At 35.9% G+C, this 22,032-nt stretch overlaps 4 protein-coding genes across 5 annotated transcripts; 1 reads left to right on the top strand and 3 right to left on the bottom strand.

Annotated features, from left to right (window-relative positions):
• Positions 1-2,603: 2,603 nt before the first annotated feature.
• On the bottom strand, positions 2,604-6,822 carry LOC112576162 (U3 small nucleolar ribonucleoprotein protein IMP3-like). The gene is made up of 7 exons (XM_025258441.1): positions 6,579-6,822; positions 5,512-5,619; positions 4,998-5,072; positions 4,056-4,135; positions 3,665-3,716; positions 3,201-3,273; positions 2,604-2,967 (listed from the first exon to the last, which is right to left on the bottom strand). The coding sequence occupies exons 1-7, from the start codon at positions 6,710-6,712 to the stop codon at positions 2,938-2,940; spliced, it is 552 nt and encodes a 183-aa protein (XP_025114226.1). The 5' UTR covers positions 6,713-6,822; the 3' UTR covers positions 2,604-2,937.
• Positions 6,823-8,123: 1,301 nt separating this feature from the next.
• On the top strand, positions 8,124-13,002 carry LOC112575359 (calcyclin-binding protein-like). Its single transcript, XM_025257140.1, has 6 exons — positions 8,124-8,437; positions 8,994-9,213; positions 9,634-9,730; positions 10,765-10,864; positions 11,293-11,393; positions 11,585-13,002. Exons 1-6 carry the CDS (start codon positions 8,420-8,422, stop codon positions 11,736-11,738), a joined length of 690 nt encoding a protein of 229 aa, XP_025112925.1. The 5' UTR covers positions 8,124-8,419; the 3' UTR covers positions 11,739-13,002.
• Positions 12,377-16,019, bottom strand: LOC112575356. 2 transcript variants are annotated; one of them, XM_025257138.1, is made up of 5 exons: positions 15,807-16,019; positions 15,026-15,160; positions 14,614-14,716; positions 14,277-14,407; positions 12,377-13,703 (listed from the first exon to the last, which is right to left on the bottom strand). In XM_025257138.1, exons 1-5 carry the CDS (start codon positions 15,906-15,908, stop codon positions 13,440-13,442), a joined length of 735 nt encoding a protein of 244 aa, XP_025112923.1. In that variant the 5' UTR covers positions 15,909-16,019; the 3' UTR covers positions 12,377-13,439. The 2 variants fall into 2 exon arrangements, with proteins under 2 accessions (XP_025112923.1, XP_025112922.1); XM_025257137.1 differs by having other exon boundaries at positions 15,026-15,163; positions 15,807-16,018.
• A 680-nt stretch (positions 16,020-16,699) lies between these two features.
• On the bottom strand, positions 16,700-20,418 carry LOC112575358. Its single transcript, XM_025257139.1, has 3 exons — positions 19,657-20,418; positions 19,272-19,475; positions 16,700-19,027 (listed from the first exon to the last, which is right to left on the bottom strand). The coding sequence occupies exons 1-3, from the start codon at positions 20,021-20,023 to the stop codon at positions 18,864-18,866; spliced, it is 735 nt and encodes a 244-aa protein (XP_025112924.1). The 5' UTR covers positions 20,024-20,418; the 3' UTR covers positions 16,700-18,863.
• Between the last annotated feature and the right edge of the window lie 1,614 nt (positions 20,419-22,032).

The raw sequence follows: 22,032 nt of genomic DNA, 5'->3' as shown, positions 1-22,032 counted from the left end.
GTGTAATCTTAGATGTGTAAACAAATGCCCAGTAGTCACAGCCTTCTTAAAATAACATTCAATGTATAACAGATAAACTGAAAAAAAAAAATAAGCCTGCGGTGATTTTGTTTGTCTACCACTCTCCGAAGCAAGCGATGAGAATTCTCTTCTCAGGCGTTCCCCTATTCTTTTTCTTTTTAAACTGCGATAGTTCTATGACACCGTTGCGGCTCTCACTTTTCAAGCAAGTCTGCGCCATCATTTCCGCTTGTTTGTATTTATTCGCTACCTTTTTTACCCCTTGCAAGAATCGACTGTGAAAGTTTTTTATTCTGTTAAAAAAAAAAAAAAAAGAAGAAAAGAAAATCGAAACAACTCCATCTAAACTGGTGCAGCTAACAGCCCCTACAAGGGGTGGTGATGGAGGAGTGATGTGAATATTATTTGAAAGAATGTGCGGGAGCGACAGATCAATGGTGTGACACTGTTCTGGTTATAACATTCCTACCGACATTGCAGTGTCGTAATATGCAGCCGCCCACGTGTCAGAGGCTGAGTGAAGATGCGGAAGTTAGGGGTGGGGCCCGTGAGGCCCAAGTGTTGTCTTGAGATAATACACAACGATAAAAGTATCTGGCTTCAAGGTCGAGGAACATCGCTTTAGAAACAAATATTGAAGACACAGATTGTTGGATATATGGCTGCTCTGTCAAACTCGTTTTAACACGACAATAGCATGGAGAAAAACACCGCCGAATAATATATCCTTTAGCTAGCCCGACAAGATTTCAATAAAAACTACCTGATAGCATCCTTAAACTTTTATAAATCTCTACTGTTCTTGTTCAGAGATCTATTGAAAATAACAATAATTATAGCAAAAATACTTCCCACAAGACTACAAGGAAGGAGTTTATGTTAGGTATCAACTTTTGTGAGCAGAACTTTGACCAGGAAATGTTCCACACTCTCGTTCACATGGTTAACCAATGGCTGGCAAGTTATCACCAGAGATGACATTAAGGATGTGATGTTAGCTGCCATTTTATGTGTCGAGGGCAGTGCTGTAAAGCATGTCAACCAGTCTGGCTCTCATGCCATCCATCAGCAGCAGGTGTAGGTGTTCTTCTAAAGTGGGTATGACGTCCTCGCCATGAACAGCAGCATTGTTCTCTTTCCGGATCCATCTTCGTGTGCTATCCCAGCCTCTTCCTCCTACTTGATGTGACATTTAGGTTCTTTGTTTAAAGAAAGCTGGCTTCGTCTGAGCAAAGCATGTTTTGGTCGCTTTTCAGCAATATCAAAACTTTTTGAGGACATCTGCACTAACATTGCCATGGGCAGGAGCCAAGTGCAAAATGATCTTGCGGCAAGTGTACCGACACTTACCGTTGTCATGTCAACCCTTTAACCGAAGCACTTTTGTTTCTGAGGGGTTGGGTCTGCAGAGTTGACACGGTCTGTGTGCGCAAAAAAAGTGCTACCGCATGTGAGGCTTCTGATGATATGAAGCAGCTGTTACCGCCTCAGCCTTTGTCTCGAAGGAGGTACCTCCGCCACAGAAGAGAGCTACAAGGGGGTCATCCATAGATGTACATGTATATAAGAACCACTTCTCTTAAAAATAGTGCAGAGTGTAGACTCAGTTTTGTGTCAATATATATATACACAAACTTCTACTCATTTCTCAACAGAATCACAAGCATAAACTGACGATGTATAAAGCGTCATTGTAAATTATAAAATAAAAGTTCGTTAGCAAATGCGGCAAGTGATCTGAAGTAGTAGCCATTTATTTTTAGTGAAAATGTTTGCTTATTTATTCAACCACATAGCCTCAAATGCAGAACAAAGTTTTAAATGCAAAATGCATTGCCATCAGAATTTTCTCAGCTTCATAAATCTTGGACTTTGATCACTGCCATGCGCAGTATGAAGAAGAATCTTTAGCCAATCTTTTGTACTAGCTTTGAAAGGAATCTGTTAAAGGGAGGCTAATCTTGTTTCGTATCTACACCTTGAAATTATTCAACTTCAAAGGGATACAAGTAGAATAGTGAAGACAGCGTATTGTCTTAAAATAAATGCGCAAACAATATTGCCGATACTCTCACTTATACAATAAAAGATTTTTCTTGTATTAAAAAAATGAAAAAAAGAAAGCTCAGAAAAGATAACTGTTGTGGTTATTTGAATTTTTTAAAATCATGCATAATAATAACATTTATTTTCATAATATCATTTTTAATGACTAATCACCAGAACACAAGCAGTTAAAACATTTTAGAAAATTCAGTCAAAAGCAAACTGAATGTCAACGTCAATCGTTATCGCTAACAGCATACCTACACAAAAAACCCAAACAAAAGTAGCATTTTATGATTTGCTTCGTTGTGGTTTTTGAAAGTTATGTAACTTTCATTAATTACTTGTCAACTACCCAACAAGACCCTACATTTTCCTAATGGAGCTGTGAAATGTTAGGTTTGAATAAGAAATATTATACAGTATTTTGGACAGACATGTAAATGTGGGATGTAATTATATCTATTTTAATCTTACACAGATGCACAGGATACAGGCAAAGGAAGAAAAGGGATGGTGACAACAAAAATCCAACATTTGTGCCACAAAATGAATTTTAATGTCAGATACGCAAGCATGAAAAAAATTACAATCATACATATGCAAATTCACAAGTTTAAAAACTTGTGCATGGCAGTCATTGTCACTTACACATACAGATATTCTTTCTCCTGTGTGTTCTACAAAAATATCACACAGTGGAGTAAAAAAAAGTGCATGTCACATCAAACACAATTACCGAATTCTGCTCTCAACATTCACACTTTTGTTGTGTTTGGAAACTACACAAGTATTTCTGTTTTATACACATCATTTTCTTTCAAGCTTTTATTCATAGTTTTTTCACCTGAGTCTCCCTGACTCTTTTGATCAGGAGGCCATCAAATCAAAATCATCTCTCTGAAAAAGAAACCAGAATGGTTTATGCTGTAATCAAACACCAGTCATCATCATATTCTACCCACAAGCACAATCCAGCCAAACAAAAAAAATATCATACATTCCTAGGGCTTTGTGGTATTTTTTTCTTGATGGCAGTTTATGTACCTCTATACTTCCATGGGCACAGCTGATAAAAACCACAAATGTATGATGTAAGAAATTTGAAAATTAGCTACAAGAAAAAAAATTACCTCATCATTATATGCCATGACATGCTTTCTGATTGCAGAGGTATCAGTCCATGTCAGGAAATCCTCCAAGTTTCTGCAACAACATTTTGATAACAACTTTGTATGCACTAGTTATTAAAAACCTTAAGCTTGTAAGAAAAGCAAAAATCTACTTCTTTTACATTTAACTGTGATAAACTCTCAGTCTGGTTGCCTCAAGAAAATGATTGTTAGTTCTTGGCTTGCAATGATCCACCATAAATTTGTTCTTAGGTTGAATACTCTTAGCCAGTTGTTCTGGCATGCTTATCTGCAAAGTACGCCAGATACTATCTTAAACTTTTAAATTTCAGTGTGTGGAAGAACAATTCTTCAAACTGATCACTCTGCATAACAGAACTCCCCTCAAATAACACTGACCACATCCATTCTTCTCTAAAGCCACAAATATACACATCCTTGCATACTGCTAACTATAAACAGACCTTGTGACCAGAAATGCTGGATCTGTCACAACCTCAGGTCCCAGGCGCACATCTTTTTTTAAAGTCAAAGATTATGATGCACTATTGCAAAATTTTAGGACATTGACTTTGGATAAAAGAAAGAGAACACTGAAGGTGGCACTAACAGAATAAGAAAAGACGTAAAATGTTTCAGTAATAACTGTATATCTAGTTATAATAAAGCTGAGCACTTTTTCAAATGTGTCATTTACCTTTACAGGTTTTAATGTAGAAACTACGAAATGAGAATGTTAAAAATGCAGAAACAAAGCCACAGTGATCATATTCAGCATAATAAACATAAAATTGAGAAAATGATATAAGGAATTATAAAATCTTTAAAGAAATGTTCGACAATTTGGAAGGATACGGCCTTGCTGAACAAATTTAGTTGCAGCCTTTACTGTCTGTGCCATGTGTGCCTTTACCATCACTACTGGCAGTCTTCTCCTGTAAAAGTGATAACAATAATATTAAAACCAATATTTTTCAAATGCAAGTGTAAACTATTATTGGGAAGTAGTTATACTTATTATAAGTTATACATAAGTTGTTAGTGTACTCACCTCCTAAGGATGTGATTTTTTTAATATTTCGTAGCTCAGCCAAAAGTTAGAACATTGCAAACAGAAAAGCTAAAACTCTCATAAGTACATTGCTTTAAGTAGTTACAAATAAAATAACCCTGACTCAAAACAATAACAGTCACAAATTTGAGACTGAGAGCCCTACATTGGAAGCACAGAAAGTTTTTGTCTTTATTTGTTTGTTTTGTTTGTGTTTTATGCAGTGCTAGCAACTATGGCTATATCACGGCAAAAAGTAGTTGTAATTTGAAAGGTTTAAACAACCTAATTCTTATAAATTTGATACACTTTTAAAGGTCTCATAATAAGTAAACCAAAATGTAAAAAAAGGGTGGGAAAGCATTAAAAAGGGTGTTGAAGTCCAAAAAGGTTACTATTATTCCAAAAACAAAACAGATATAAAAATTTTTAATTTGATAATAGAGCCCTATTCTCTTTAAAAAGGATAAGATTGCCGCCGATGGGACGGACCTAAATAACGAAAATAAAGATTTTTCTGTAAAAAAAATTTACAACGAATAGTCTGAAGCTTTTTGTCTTTAGTAGGTATCATGAGGAATATAACATTATGAAACAGAAAATGATACCACACAAATGGCATTGAAAATACTACACTTGGATGAAAAGAAATAAACACAGAGGGAAGAGAAAGAAGATGATAGTGTCATGCTGGTAATGCTGTTAAGTTTTATTAAGCAGACACAAGTTTTTCTGCAAAAACTTGCCTGCAAAATGTAGCTGCAGAAATCTTCTGAACAAGCGACAGGTTGGCTTTTGTAGGCACTAGCCCCATTGCGTACCTGATAAATCAAGAAGTATAGCATGATAAGTTATAATAACTTCTGGGAAGTATAGTTTTATAATGCAAAGCTATTAGAGTACATTACACTTTGCACATAAAATATTTCTTTCATTATCAGTGTTTTTCATTTATGCATAATTACATAGTCTGGTTTTAAAATATTATACGGTATTTTAGTTAGACAATGTAAATGTGGGATTATATTCATCTATTTTAACCTCACACAGATGCACAGGATAGAGACAAAGGAAGAAAAGGATTGGTAACATGGATATTAATTTTTTTTTTTTTATTACATCTGCATTTGTCTATAAGTACATCTGTAAGAGTGAGAGACAAAGCAAAAGAGAAACTAACTGGTTCTCAAAATTACAAACAGTCTTAAACACTAAAGTGTCTTTGTGTAATAGGTCAATAATCGATTAAACAATAGATACAGTTTCTCAAGCAGCTGAGCTGTAGCAGAAGCGCGGAAAGGGTCTTTAGAATCCATCTCCTTAATTTTTTTGGCAAGATCGAGGATATTCTTTGTCAGCTTGTTGTACCTGAATAAAAAATACATATACAAAAATATCTGGTTTTTACTAACTCAAAATTATTATACTTAGTTGAAAGTTTGAAAACACTTCCATATTCCAGCTTAAGGTAAGTATTTATTTGCCAAGTGACACAGCACTAAGAATATATATTAGTGATGACTGCTACTCTTGCCCATGAATGTGTGTGCGTATGCTCCTATACACACAGACACCATACATCACACACAAAAACTACATTTCAGTTCAGTCACCGGCCATTTCGTCCAAAGAGCATTTTGCCCCAGTCTTTTGGGTCTGGAAGGATTCAGTTTTTTGTGTCGGGATGATGTGGTCTTACTTGGGATGATATGGATATAGATGGAACAATTTGACTCCCGCGGTGGGATAATTATGGTCTTGGGATGAAATGACTGGCCCCCTTTACTGACTGGGTGCATTAGCAGACTCAAACACACATGCAAACATGCACGGATGTGCACACAATTTTTTAAGTAAAAAAAACAAAACAAAGGAAAACCACGAAGTTCGCGTTACAACGTTTACGACGCAAAACCACTTAAGTGGAAACAAGGCTTTATACAGTAAATGGGAGATGTGTCGTAACCACAAAACATTGTAACTCGGGGCTGACGTAACAAGAGGATCGCCTGTAACTAATGAAAGATGTCTTTAAAATGTTGAGTGTACAATCTTAACACTATCCAAACAACCTTTATCAATAATCTATACAAATTATTTCTATATTCAGAAAAGTGTTACAAAATACGTGGCCAGTCTAAGCCTAGTTGTAAGATATAATAATCATCAAACCTCTTCCAGCCGTAAACAATCATGCTGTCTCCCACCATGTAAGTGTTATATATTTAATTTATCGTATGGCAACTTCATCATATTCAAGTGTTGGGAAATCATTTAATTAGCTCTGTCCAAAATATAACAACACATGGTGTACGAAATTTACTTACTTGGATAAATCTTCCCTTTTTTGAATGTGAAATTTTCTCATTAGTTTCAGCCGAAACAAGTTATCATCTGTATTCCACTTAATGAAATCGACTTTTTTAAGTAGCTTCTGTTCGTGATGCCTTAATTTTCTCATGATGACGGAAAATCAACAACAAATAGCACGTTCTTATAAAGCACGACGCCTAGAGTCCAGCATGAACCAATAAGGGTCACAACTCTGTATTTGTGCCCAGAGTTACCGACCATAATAATTCTACTTCACCTCTCCCCACCACTGATCATGCTGAAAAATAATGCAGGCTCAAATTACACTTCGATCACTAAAGTGGCTGGTTCTTTCACGAACTTGTATATACACGTCAGTAAAATAGAGTGAAGAAGTTGTATACTGACACTCTTAGACGTACATAATTGAAGATATATATATATAGGTGACCTCGTCATCTGACTTAAGAAATTATAGTGACTTCCCGCACACATCGGAAAATTAAAATTTAAAAAATCCATATTCTGCTCCGATTTTGAAAGTGTATAGTAATTTAGAATTCTCAGAAAACACTTTTACAATAGTATGTGTCGAGATAGCTATAGGTCTCATGCATATATCTCCAGGGTGTAAAAAATTTAAAACTCGATCTGTTGTGGTGGGCTATAAGTTATATATTGTAAGGGGGAACCGAGTGTCTTCATTAATACATATATGTAAAAGAAATAACGATGTTTAATACAATTTGTCAAAAACAATTATTACTGATTAACTGTACCTTACACTTTTCACACATATATAGTTTTTGAAATTCTACTAAAAATCGAATTTCACTGATTTTGTGTTACATCACGGACGTGTAACATACAACTATTTGTATATTGATGTTTGCATAAATTTGGTCGCCTATTGTGCCTTGCATCATATATGAATAACCTTTAAATTATATAAACAACTGCATGCATGTTTGTTCATTTCTGTAGAAGAATGTTTTGGGATTTCAAATGCATTGTTTGTAAAACTTGTATAATTTATTGGTTTAATAAGATTCAATTCAAATATGTGGAAAATTTTAAATGATTAAAAATCTTCAGCAAGCACAAAAGCACCAATCTCGTCGGTCTGGGTATGAGATTGGAAATCGTTGTTCCATGCCTTCACGAACTAAGACGATTTTTTTTTTTTCCAGTTAACTGCTAAAACGAGGCATGAGACAATAAAGCTTCCGGTTTATTCACATTTAACATTAACTACTAAAACGAGGCATTAGATGACATAGCTTCCGGCTTAGCCACATTCTTTGTTGCGGCTCGCCGAGACTAACAGCGGATCGCTTCGAAAGAAACTAAGCGTTGGTCTTGGCAGACAGACAGCAATCCACCTATACAGGTCCTTGATGCCTTGACACTTCGAGTTGCTAAAATATTTGTTAAAAATTAATTTTAAAAATTAAAGTAGATTGACTATAAATATTTTTATATATTAGCTGCACAATTTATTTGATTCAAGTAGACACATTTTTAAAAATTAACAAGCATGTTCCTAAATTTTAATGTTTTCGTCGCCTTAACGTAAATAAACCTCCAAACACACGAGAGTTTTGAGATTTATTCTGCTGTAACAGACAATATTTACGCAGTTAAAGCTTTCTTCAGACAATTTATTTCTTATTTCATAGAAAATACATTTATAAAATCTATTCAAGTATTTATGAGATAAAATATCGAAAAGATAGTAAAGCTTTAAAAAAGATAATAGTCCGTGAAAAACCCAAAGCGTAGAACATACTAGAAGCGCGCTGCTTGTGATAGACGAAGTTGTGATTGTCTCAAATACCGCCTCATCTTTTCGACAATGGCTGACATTGCAGAGGTATCTTGGTTTGTCATTTGTTCCCTTTGAATCTAGTAACATTTTTCAAATTCTTAAACAGATGGAAGCAAAGACAAATAAAGAAAGCGATGACAAGAGTAATGCAGTGACTTTTCGAGTCGATTTTAGGAACTTTAAGACTTAATTCTCAGGAATCGTGTAGGTCAGGAATGAGGAAAACTAAGCGTAGACTTTGTTAACGAGTTAAGAAAATAAAAGTGAATAGTTCAGTTTTTCTTCATATTACTTCTCTCATCGTCTTTGACACACGCATACACTTATCCTGTGGCTGGCTTAGTTGTGGAAGTCATGCAAGTCATGAAAAATGGCTGTCCCAAAGTAAAGAACTATCTTTTTCATTATTTTGTGGAAATATTACAACAATTGCAGTCACTGCAATTTATTGGCATTTAAGAGTGTAAGACTTTATTTAAGTTTTTTTCTATGGTGTAATATTAAGATAACAATACTTACTCTGGGCAAAGCATACACATCCCAAGTTGATTTACTTTTTGAATTTTGTGCAGCTAATGATGTTAGTTTATTATTTTTACAGATTCAGAGGGACATAACAGAGCTGCAAAAGTTTGAAGCAGAATCGACAAGAAGTAGAGTAAAAGACATTCTTGCAGTTCAGATCAGAAAGCTTCAAACTGATCTCAAAAGGCATGAAGCAGAACTCAGGGGTGCAAGTTCAAGCTCAGATGCACTTTCTGAAAAAGGAACTGTTTCTTTGCCAAGAACTCCAGTCTACACAGAGATAATTAAAAATTATGGTATTGGGAACATTTTGTGTGTGCATTAGGTGCTGGATGTGACAATTTTAATAATCCATCAGGGCTTCTGCTTACGCAAAAAATTGCATACAGTGCGCATTAAAAGTTTGGAGGACCCCTTCAATTTTTGTCAATGGGGTCCCATTCAAATTTGGGCGAAGAACAGGGACCCCTTAAAAATCTGAAGAAGGGGTCCCTGGGACCCCAAAGAATTTAGCCTGAGCAGAAGCCCTGATCCATAATATGAACTTATTCAATAGGTTTAGTAATTGTTGACAAAAAAAAAAGCAACATAAACATTAATTTCAGTGGACATTGAGTGTTAAATATAATAGTTATTACTAAGTAGAAAAAGTAGTTATACTGTATTACAATTCTGTTTTTATGAACTATTTGACATTCTAATCTTTTTTTTTAAAGCTTGGGACCAGTCAGATAACTTCTTGAAGCTATATGTAACTCTGAAAGGGATACACAGCCTCAGCAAAGATCATGTTAGCTGTGAGTTTGCAGATCAGTAAGTTACCTTTTTAATTAAAAAAAAAACTTTCTCTTATCTTTAACAAGCATTTAAAAAAAAAATTAACATTTTATCTTTGAAAAGTTGATATTGCAACGTTAATGTAACATCATGTTCTACAGTGGTACCTTGGCAATTTGTTCTGGCAGTGCTGGTCAAGTGCCAATCAACCTAAGTGCCAGGCACTTTTCCCCCGCCTAAAAAAATAATATATATATATTTAATTGGTTTCTGGTAACCACCAATATCTAGCTACCTTGTATTATTCATAGTATTTTATCTTATGGCATATGTAAAAGATGAGTTTGTTTCCAGCTATAAATTGTTCTTGTCATTTTGTCTCATCCATTATTTGAGACCTATACATTGCTATTGCTTTTGTTCTTTTCATTGCATCATCTGCTGTTATGGCCTTTCTAAGTTTCAATATTGTCAATGTCTTTGACTTAACCATACCATACTAAATAGCTAGTGTAGACATACATATGACAGACACATACATATGCCACTCTTGTACTTAGAAATAAGTTATTTGTCAGTTCAGCTATTGTTCATACTGTTTAGCTGGGTTTTGTTCACTTAAAGCAATAAAGATCTTGATGACCGTAAGGTATTCATAGTTATATATGTATAAAAAAATTCCACAAGATCATGAACATAGCACTAGATAGTTTTGCTGCTTGAACTCAACGCACAGAGATTTTTTTCCACTTTTTCACCCGAAAGCATTACCTGTAATTGTGGCATCTCATGCAGGTTTTAGCACAATGGTCAAGCACACAAACAGAATTGTCTTGAAAATGTCCTTTGAGAAGCAAAATGTTTGAATATGGAACAGTTCAAGTGTCAAGGTACCACTGTTGTTGCATTTCATGCTTATAAAAATATAAATAATACAAAGTCATGAGAAAAAATGTAACAGCATGATGACTAGTTTTATCTTTTAATGGGATTAAACATTGAATTAATTTGTCAAAAGTAAACACTAAACAAGGCTTATTCTTGTTGCTGGTTATTTGGGTTTTGTGCAGGTCTTTGAAATTGTATGTTCGAGGTCTCGAGGACAGAAACTGGGAACTGCATATTGCGAAGCTGAGTGAAAAAATAGTGCCATCAGAAAGCATTTTTAAGGTTTTGATTTTTTTCTTTACTGCAGCGCTTAAGGGATTTCTTTCCCCACTCATGTTTCTCTGACATGTAAAACAAATTGTTTTGGTTAAGTAGAATTCTGTCCATGTGAAAATTTCATCGGAGAAAATAAAGAGGTAAAACTTGCTATTTCAGCTATAGATAGACTGTAATAAAAACTTGATGGTTTAATGTTGAAGTCACTGATGTATACACAATGTTATGCATGCAAACTATTTCATTATTTTAAATTGTTAAACATAATGTGCGTTTGTCATCATCAGCCTGTCTGTTCAAAGTGCAAATTCGTTTTCCAACTTTCTCCAGATCCTACACCACCCCTCCCTTCCCAGGAACAAATTTAAAAAAGACTTCACCTCTCCCTCAAAAATCACCCATGTCAATTGAAGATGATTTACTACTCTGTACAGGTAAAAACAGATATGGTGCTGTTGATGGCAAAAAAGAGAGAAAGTGGCAAGAAATGGACTTACGTTACTGAACAGGAAAAGAAAGCAAAAGAACCCAAAAAGTAAGTAGTGTTAAATTTTTTTTAATCTCTTGGTACAAAATTATGCTGTTATCCAGTCATTTCAAATGACAGTGTTCCAGCATCTTGTTGAAAAAAAGATGAAAAAGGGTGGTTGTCATCTGATTTTTACATTTTTTCCTCCAACTATTTAAAAAAAAAAATTGATGATTTTTTTTTCTTTCATCACACAGGCCCTCACTTGATGAGAAGGAAGATCCCAGTGCAGGGATTATGAAACTGCTCAAGGATATGTACGATGATGGGGATGATGAAATGAAGCGCTCTATTCAAAAGGCAATGTATGAGTCACAGAGTAAACAGTCCAAGGGAGACTTCGGCATTTAATTGGATCGTAATAGGGACAGAAATTATTGAAAACAAACATAGCAGACAACATTAAGGTTTTGGACATTAAAAATTGTTGAGGGTGGAAGAAAAACTGAAGGATATGGTTATTTTAAACCATATATTTGTGAACAGGAGTTGGTAGATGCAAGTTAAACTAATGATTTTTTTCGTTTAGGCTAAAAAATGATGCTGTCACTTTTTCATATGGTTTTTGTAATTGTTGTATAATTGTTTTGTCTAATGACTAAGTGAAAGTGATGTATTCCAAAGGTAGTTACTAAAGTAAACAAAAGCAAATAATTGTCCCTGATAAGGTTTTGCTTTTGTGGTTTTAACAGAATTCCAACATATTGGCCATATTAAAAATTAAAGACATAGTTGCTGCCGTTTTGAATCTTATATTTTCATGAAAAAGATAAAAAATGTGAAGCTTGTTTGACAAAATTGTTAAGAAGTTTAACTGTGTACAAGTTTTCAGTTTTGATTTGAAATACATACTGTGGAGATTACAGTAGATTGTGGTTGTCAGTGTGAATATCAGCATTTATTGAAAAACAGTGGGTTTGTCTTGGATGGGGATAGTCTAGTCCTCACCTATACCCAGCAACTGATGATTGAAACAACTTGCAAAACCATTTCATCTTTTGTATCTGCATACTTTATTTCAAAATAAAAATTTAGAAACGTTTCATATGGTATGCATCACATTAAAGCGTAGCAAATTAATAAAACAGCATAGTATACAAAGAACGTAAGATGCCAGGAAAAAATCCCTAGACGTGAAAAAATTTGTTCATATTTTATATATCACTTTTTATAAACAACTGAGTATTCTTCATGAATATTTGTTCAAGAATTCAGATTGGTTCTGAGTAAATTATCTTTCAGTGCTTGTTGGTATTGGAATAGCATGAATTTTCTAAGTAACGAATAAAAACGAAAAAATTGCCTAGATTAAAAACTGTTCAACAAATAATGTTTTATCAGATCAGAATCATTTGTCTGTGTTTACACTTCAAATATCAACACCTTGAACTTGAGAATTTTGCTACATAATCTTGATTGCTATCATGTCAACAGGCAATGTGTCAGGTCAAGTACAGCAAATAACCTAAGTGAAAATCTTTGTATGAATTATATTGACCTAGATACACTGTTAATACCTGGTAAGCAGTGATCTTAATACTTATGTGTGTAGCTATTAGCAACTTTAATTTGAATATTACAAAGCATAAAGGAATTAAAAAAAACAAAAAACCAGTGTGATAAAAATTGTTCTGGGTTTTGTGTTTTTTAGTTAAGTCTTTACACGATTTTCACCCTCACCTCTTAAATGCTGTTTGTACATCAATGTTTAATGATCTTAAAACATGGGAATGGTAAAATAATCAGTTGTGAGCTTATAGGAAGTGAAGACATTTTTGTTTTAAATACTTGTCTGAATTGCCATTCCACTTGAATGGAAAAATGACTTTAAAAATACTTTAGAAAACTGCAACAGTTGCTGAAGTGTGTGCTGTCTTTTCACATATGATCTTAGCTTCTCTTAGCTTAGGTATCAACTGTGAAATAATAAATCTGCCATCTAAGTCTCAGGTAGTCAATGATCGCAAAATGCAAACCAGAAAAATAGTCTGTGAAATGATATAAAATTTCTCTGGAACTCAATGCATACTAAAGCAGCGTTATCAGCCCTACTCACGCTTTAGGCTGATCAATACGCCCAAACAGGTGGAACTCAGCATTAGGCTTCATTTCTGCAAGGAAAGCATAACGATTGGACAAGGCAAAGAGTGCCACGATGGCACCAATATCCCAGCTGTCCTCCTCTGTGAGGCCCCACTTTCCCAGAGCCTGATGATGAGCTGGAGTAGGGCTACGGCAATGACACAGTTCTATGGCAAACTCCAGGATTGCACGCTGCCGGCCATCAAGTTCTGCGTGCCGCCAATTGGCTGCCAGCTGCAGCATGCAAAAACTAGAGTAAAAATCTGAGATGAAATGAGTTGAAAATAACAGCTTTTCAAACAAATTGGCTTCAAGTTTTAAAAGAGATGCATTTACTTGTCAAAAACAAAATTAAACTGCATAACTTGCAGCCGCAAAATGACCAATACAAGTTTGTCAAGATTGACCAGTATATATAATGCATTAAGTTATTAATTAATCTTTGTAATTAATTTTCCTTATTAACTAGAATAACATCATGCACCCATAAACATTTATCAGTGGTACCGTAGTCTTAAGTACAAAGTTTATTAATATCTTTTTTCATCAAGAAGGCTGTATATAGTACATTTGATGCAAACATCTTGAGCTACACACTTATCACTAACAGGAGTTAAAATAACTTATTAAAGCTAGTTGCTGCTTTGTGACTCTTGAGAGAAGAAAAGTATCGGATTCTTGGTGCCACAAAACTTTTAACCAGCAAGTTTTGAAAATATGACATCCTCCTTTGTTTTTATATAGATCTCAGTATAAAACTTATAAATGAAAATACAGACACAATTATGAGGTCAGTTTCATTGTTACCTGATCTGCAAGGATTTTGTTTTTGGAATATATTCTATGAAGAGCACTGTGAGCGATGATGCAGTACAAGCATCGGTTTTCAGCACTTGTTGCCACAATTATCATCTCCTTGTCAGCTTTACTGAGGTTACCTGTCAATTAGAGAAATTGTGCAATTATGACATGCTATGGTTGCCATGCTCAATTGCCCTAGGAAGTATGTTCAGAACATTGTAGGCTTACTAATTAGCATAGTAATAAAGATAGCAGACCAATGAGTGTACTGCATATGCATTTGACATGGGCAATTGCACTCTAGAAGTGAGCTAGAAAGAATGATGTTAAAGCAAGAACCCACTTCCTGGTCTTTCAGCCATCAAGTTGTTGTAGAATGCCAGAAAAAGACGAAGTTCTTCTGGACGATGGGAAAGTGTTGCAAACACATTAGGAAGGAAGCCAGCCTGTCTCACAAACAGCAGATTTTCTTGATCAACTTATATTTCATAGCATTTTACAGTGAAAAAGACGTACAGTATATAAAATGAGGAATCAAGAATGACAACCCCTGAATAATGTTTATTTTTGGCAATTTACAGTGTAACATGACTGCCATTAAATATTTTATACCTTCTCCAATGATTTATTATTCTAACAGAATATTATTGATCAAAAAGTTGAATTTAAAGTACTTGTAAAATTCACAGTAACTGGTCCATATATTCTAATCATAATGGGGTGTAAAAACATTTAACAAGCTTGCAAAAATTTACCTTTTCTTCTGTTTCTGCTAACACTACTTGCAAGTCCTGTGGCAAGCTGCTTCGCTCAGGCACTGGATATTTGCTGAACAACATAACAGCACTTTTCTCTGCTGTAAAGGGTTTCCACATACGGTGCCTGCCGACCTGCTGCCAACGTTATTAACATGAACCAGCCTCAGATGTTCATACATTTGGCTATGCCCTCCCAATAGCCACCCTCATGTTTCTTACATAATTGGTCATGTTAATCTTTCTCCTAATGATGCAATCACTGAAATATTATTGTCCTGGAAACTAAATGAAGTGAACTGAGCAGCATTTCATTCAAGGGGTATGCAGGTATACTGTACAGACATATGCTAGGTTTGATGAATGAGATGAGTAACGCCCTTATTCTTCATGGCGTGTTATTATGAAGCATATGTGAGCGTGCATGAGACTTTCTCTGATTTCATATGTTGTCGTTACGACGACACATCCAAGGACTGTAGCACTCAATCTGTCACCCATCATTTCCTTTTTACTAAAATCAGTTTAAAAAAACCAAAAACAAAAAACCCTATTTTTCAGGTAAATTTAAGTGGACAGCAATTAATTTATTTTGCATGATTGTGATTTGACTTTTCAAATGAACTACTATTATTTCCATAATTATTTTCTCGAAGTCAAAGTAATGTTAAAGTTTTTAAAGCTGTTTTGTTTTCACATCAGCTTTGCAATGTTTGTGCATTTCTCATTTATGAAGCAAAACAAAACGTGTGATGTAACGAGAGATACAGGTCATGCAAACCTTGAGGAACACAGGAAGACAGGACCACATACGAATAGAATTCATCGCTACTGGTGCACGGTTTCCTAAGCCCCTGTGAAAGCTCAAAAGACGAGGAAGCATAGAAACTTCACAGCAAAGGTTTACTCTTGAGCCAGTCAACCGTGTTGAAAGGTTGCGCGGGACGATTACATTACCTCCCTTCTACGACATACCCTTCTTCCCACCCCTACCCCACCTTGGCACCCGTCTGTCACCATGCGAGGGTTGTCTGTCGTGGGTTCAACTCTCGTCTCGGGCACGGTCTTCTTTCTCTGCATGTGACATCTGTTTACAGGGCTGGTTGCCTTGCCATGATGTAGCCTTAGTTTAGCTCGGCGTAAAACACCGCCACCAGAGCACAACGGAGACCGTGTTGAGCACGTCAGTGAACTACAAATATTAATGACTGCATACTACTATGGCATTTCTCTCTTTTTAAGAACTTGCAATTTGAAATAGTTCTTTTCCTTATTCTATGCTGTTTGTGAACAGATCGGACGGTGTAAGTCACTACATACATAACTGACAGACTATATTGCTTTTAAAATTATGTAGGTTATTCGATCATTTATCATTATTCCCCAATTGTAGTGTTTAAATATTCCTTGACCTTATTTATGTTTGATACAGAGGTGCCGCTACACTTTCTTCGTATTCTGTAGTGAAGGCATGTCTTCCCAGTATGGCAGGTCGAATTGTACCCAGATATTTTGCGGAGTGGATACTGGGAGAACCAATCACACAGTACGAGGATCACCCCATTATACATGTGAATAAAGTCAGGCACAAAAAAAGACTTCAAATGCAAAAATGTCAAAAACTTTTTGTTAAGTAGAAAGAAAAAAAACCACTGATAATAATTTTATCATTTCTTTAATTAGCAAAATATAAAAAGCCAATAAATGTAAAATTTAAGTATAAAAATAAGCTTATTGTACTACAAAAAAATTGCACAATGGTACTTTTCAATCATTAAAATCAAGATGCAGCCACAATAAAAAAATTAAATGCAAAAATGTTAAATATATCACAAATATTTGTAAATTTTGTAAACATAAAACTGGTACCACACACTTTTGTTGGACTTCTGACATTGCAAAAGAAAACTGCTTAGAGAAGAATACAGTTTTATAAATTATTCTTGCCACTGAAACTGAAACCGTTGTAAACATACAGAACACAGATAAAACATCTGTTTTGATTACTTCAGTTTTTCAGCTTTTGAGCTAACTGAAGCCATGCATAGATTTAGTGTGAAGGACAAAGTGAGAAACAGTAAAAAACACTTTAGTATCAGAACCAGCAAGAAAAGCTATTTTGACATCCGGCTCTGACAGATTATCATCTAGCACATTTACACCAGTAAAAAGAAAAATATGGCCAGATAAATGCCTCTATTGCCATTAAGAAAGTATGGTTAATGCCTGCTGCCTTTGCAAAACTTATATGCATAAATGACATAAACATGAGCAGATAATACATACCAAAAGAAGTGCACACCAGTAAAAGGAAAATTAACATCACAGACATGTATAGGTAAAGGTCGTCTTCTTACTCTCTTTTTTTTAAAGTTTGTTGGAGAGTGATATGTTAGAGACCTCAGGGCTAGCTCTATGTGAGAAGAGTGCCTGTTTCCTCTCCATCGCCGCCCTTCTTTCCACAAACCACTAGAGAGGCACATACAGCTGGGTCGACTAGGGGATGTTAATGAACCCAGTGCGCCTCTTGGTTTGGATCTCAGTGTTCTACATCTTGGCTAATCCACTTCCTTGGCATTTATAATACATGAATCAAATATGACAAATTGAACAGATACAATAGATAATTTTGTTTCATTTTTGTATATCAAATATTTCTGGATGTAGAGTGGTAGGCAAAAGGAATGTCATCAGAAATCAAGATAAACTGTACAACACTACATTCAAGGGACATCTGATTTTTACAGATGGTTACATAAGAATTTAAAATAACAGCCATCCTGGAGACAAGAACACAATCGCTGAGATTCAAAACTTTGCAAACTACATTTCTAGAATCAAGCATACCTGGGCACACAACAAATTACAGGTGGGACTGCTGCAAGTGACACAAATTGCTGAGAAAGGTTGCTGCCCTGAAGCCAGATATACTGATGACTACTACAATGGAAATGCAGTGAATCAAGTTATTTAAAAGGAACAAGTTATACCAGGGACTAATGAACTTGAAATATGAACAATACTGATACATTGTTACTGTTAGAATATCCATGTCAAAGTTTGAAGTGTAAAGCATTCACATCAAGTGTAAGTAAAAAAAAAAGTATAAAACTACAAAATATTTGATTGGCAATGTTAAAAATAGACATCAATACCATAAACACACAACAGTAAAATGGAAATGTAAGAACAGTAAGATAATATGTGAAATAAAGCATTTGCATATGACTAGTGGCATTGCCAATAAAATAATGCCCGTTTTGATGATATATTGGACTGGCAGGTATGCTATCCCAAGTGATATCTGTTCCTTGGAATAGTGACAAGAAAACTATCTGTGGGATGGGCGGGTGGGAAACTGGTGTTTTACGAAGTGCCTGCAACTAAGGCAAGGCAGACAGCCCTGTAAACAGATGCTTAGAAAGAACAGCATGCCCAAGATGACAGCTGAACCCAGGACAGCCAAACTTCATTGTACTGGTGACAGGCACTAACCATTGCACCACCAAACTGCTCAAGACTATCTGGAAAATGATTACAGATATAATAAGAATGTACCTTCTATTGCTGAATTTACTATCTGCAGCCTGACAGGTTACTGACAGCAATTAGTTTTGCGAGCCTTTCTTCAATAATTGAGAGTTTGGGAGACAAAAAGAGAGCGGGATAAAGTCAGCAGAGAGCTAGGCAAAAGATGCTGGAACTACATAGGCACAATTAAAGGGCGCTGCCCAGAACCAGGTCCAGTGGAGAGGTGTTGCTGCGGCCCTATGTTCCTCGAGAAGTAGCAAGGGAATAAACTAAACTACTACTTGATTAATCTTGCTTTTACTATCTTTTAAAGTTTATTATAAGCCTCATACACTGCCCTGCTGCCTAAGCAAGGGCTTATAAAAAATAAATAACCATCTCGTATGAGTCCTGGCAATGAACACCAGAAATCTCTGTGAGGAAGCATCTCACTGCCTATAGCACCATGCAGGGTTCTCTTGTAAATGCAACCTGTAAAGAAATGTATGGCTCTGATGTAAAACATAGCCTGTAAAGAAATGCACCACATCATCATGACTGAAGGTAAAACAGATCTCAGTTAAAATATCTATGAGTCATAAATGCATCTTTTGTGACCACATTTTAACAAAAATGAGCAAGTGTGCCATGGAGATGTATATATTTTATAAACCAGTGGTTCTCAAAGTTTCAGTAACTAAGTACAGCAAGCAAGTATGAATTCACATATCCTTACCAATTCCAAAGTAAAGAAGGCAGAAGGAAAAGAAAATTAAGATGAGGATGGTGCCAGGACTGAGGTTGGGCACTGTGTCAACACATGTTCCTGGGCAAGCACAGGCTGTGTACAATGTAAAGAAGTATGCATCACTTGTATTTTTTGTCAGCACAAATTGTTCTTCTTTGCTGCATGTCAGAAGTACCTGACTTGTGGTTGCACCTGTTAACATAGAAAAGTAATTTTTTTGTCCACAAGATTAAGTATTTTAAAAGCTTGACATTTAACAAACTATTTTTTCACCTGAATATCATTATTATTAAGGATATGTATGACAGAATGCTACATACGCAAATGTTGGTAGAAAAATTATCTTCATATTTTTCTGTGGTATATTACTTGCCTGCATGCGAGCCAGAGTACAACAGAATTATGCCATTAGAAGCTGCTTGGAAAACTGATGTGGATGCGGACGCAATCGAAGTGTTTGGTTCCAAGCAAATCACCGAGTCATCCACAATGCTTTCTGCTTCGGCGTTGTATCTGCATGGTTTAGCGGAACAGGGGCTGAATGTGTAGATGGTAGCATTGGCCCTAAACATAAATAAAGGCTTTCCGTCTGAAGCACCTGCTGCCCGGTGTAAATTCACTACTTTGCCATCGTCTAGCTCGCAGCTGCACAAATCGAGCTTACGGCAGGAAAAATACGATTCTGCAAAAACAAAACATACGTGTGGAAATAACAGCAAAACGATGAACAAAGTTGCCATTTCTGGTCAATTTTGTGTAATGATCAGGTCGTTTGTTCGTCTGCTCTTTTAATCTTGATGACAAGGAGTGGTCGGCCTTTAAACAAAAGGGAAATAACCAATACGGATTTAAATTTTTAAAAGTTATAAATCACTGGAGCCACGAACTGGACATAAGTATGTTAATTTTAAAACAATTAATTGAAATAGAAAATTAACACACTTAGAAAAAGTACGCAATATACGACAGAGTAACCGGAGAAAGAGAAAAGGACGATAAGTCGATAAGATGATGGAAGAAATGGTTATAAAGCTAACTTGAATGCCTTCAGCACTGATGGTACTAAGTGGCAAATTCAAGAAAACTCGAAGCAACAAGACCCGAAAAAAGATACTCAACAAATCCTAAACTGTTAGTCTGTACATGATGCGGAACATTTTCATAAACGTTTTGACTGAGTCGGATTACTGAGCGGCTAAGATTTGATGTACCTCAGCAGGTTGCGAAAAATAATTCTTTTACGCCGCTGACTAAACTTCAGGTGAACTTTCTTCCTGCATGGCCATACTTGTCAGCATAAGGATGTAGTCTAAATAATACTTTATTTTTGAACCTGACGAAAGCTATCACAATTTATTCACAGGGCACGAAGTATAAGGTATCCGACTTTCCTCTAAGTGGAGATAATCTTGCGTCAGAACGAAGCACGATCCGGGATTTGTTTCCATTCGGTTAACCGCACGTAGCATGGTTGTAAGGCTGAGGTTCACATCTCATCTCGGGGGTCAGGGCAGGGACGGCTTTAGGCATGTGGAAACTGTGCAGCTGCAAAGGACTGCCAAATTACACGGGCCACCAAGCAATAAATATTGAATATAAAACAGAAAGGGAGAAAAAACGACTCAGAACATTGTGTTTCTTGTTCATTAGTATGCTGTGATTACTAATGCTGCCCGAGTAGGAGCAGTAAGCTATATGTAGTATTATAAAGTTCTGCCGTAATGAGAATATAATTGGACGCAACTTGGTTTTATTGACATTGTGTGATTTAGGAAGAGAGAGAGAGAGTGAGAAAGAGAGAGAGAGAGAGAAAAAAAAAAGAATGTATGCGTGTGCACGCGTTCACATAAGGATTTGAATAATAATAATGATAAAGCAGAAAAGCGGAGATCCAGTTATTTGTTAACTCAGAATCAACAGTTTGTCTGGTACAGGTAAAACGATACTCTTGACCGAGGACCGTTTAATGTATTCATAACCTATATAATCACTTTTTTCAATAGGCATCAGACAAAGACTGTGAGTTATATAGGACTATAATCGCGTTTAAAGCAGAACGATTGATAAAAAGAACCAAGGATTAACTTTGGTAGGGTGTCATAACACTGGCACATTTTAGCTTTAAAAAGCAAATAAAATAGCCCAGCGAGCTTAGTAACGAGAGCATGCCAAGGCTTCTGCAAACACAAGTAGGAGATGTACGGTAAACAGCTTTCAACACTTATCAGCCAAAGCAGGCCCAAGGTACACATAAATAAAGCACGTCTTCAGCAACTGGTCAAAAAGACACGTACACTTCGAGGTCAGGTGGATCATGGAATATTGTGAGTTTCTGGTTGGAAACCTCTGGCCACATGTTTGTTCCGGATTTAACACATTTATTGCATTGTCCCTGAGGTTAATCAAACCACGAACTTGTGTACACGTTTGCGACCAAACGAAGAAGTCTTGGAGGACATTAGTCTGATGTTTAGCCTTGATGTAGTCATTACTGTCGCAGAGAACAGAGCGATGTCTGATGTTTAATGCGCATTAGTGTCGAAGGCAAAGTCAACAGAGACTGTTGACACTCAGTACTGTTTGCCAAGTCAGTGCTGTGCTTATCGCTGCAGTCACCCAGGGCCTTCAGCCTTTGTGTGGACGCCTCAAGCACTCTAAACGTTCAAAACGATGACAGAGTGCAAAGTCGACAAAACACCTGTTTGATAAAATCCAGCGTCTTGCACGGACCGTTTCTTTTAACTGGAGA

Source organism: Pomacea canaliculata, linkage group LG11 (genome assembly GCF_003073045.1).
Source record: "Pomacea canaliculata isolate SZHN2017 linkage group LG11, ASM307304v1, whole genome shotgun sequence".
Lineage (NCBI taxonomy): Eukaryota > Metazoa > Mollusca > Gastropoda > Architaenioglossa > Ampullariidae > Pomacea > Pomacea canaliculata.
Note: the sequence above shows the minus strand (reverse complement) of the source record. Positions and strands in the feature narration are given on the sequence as shown.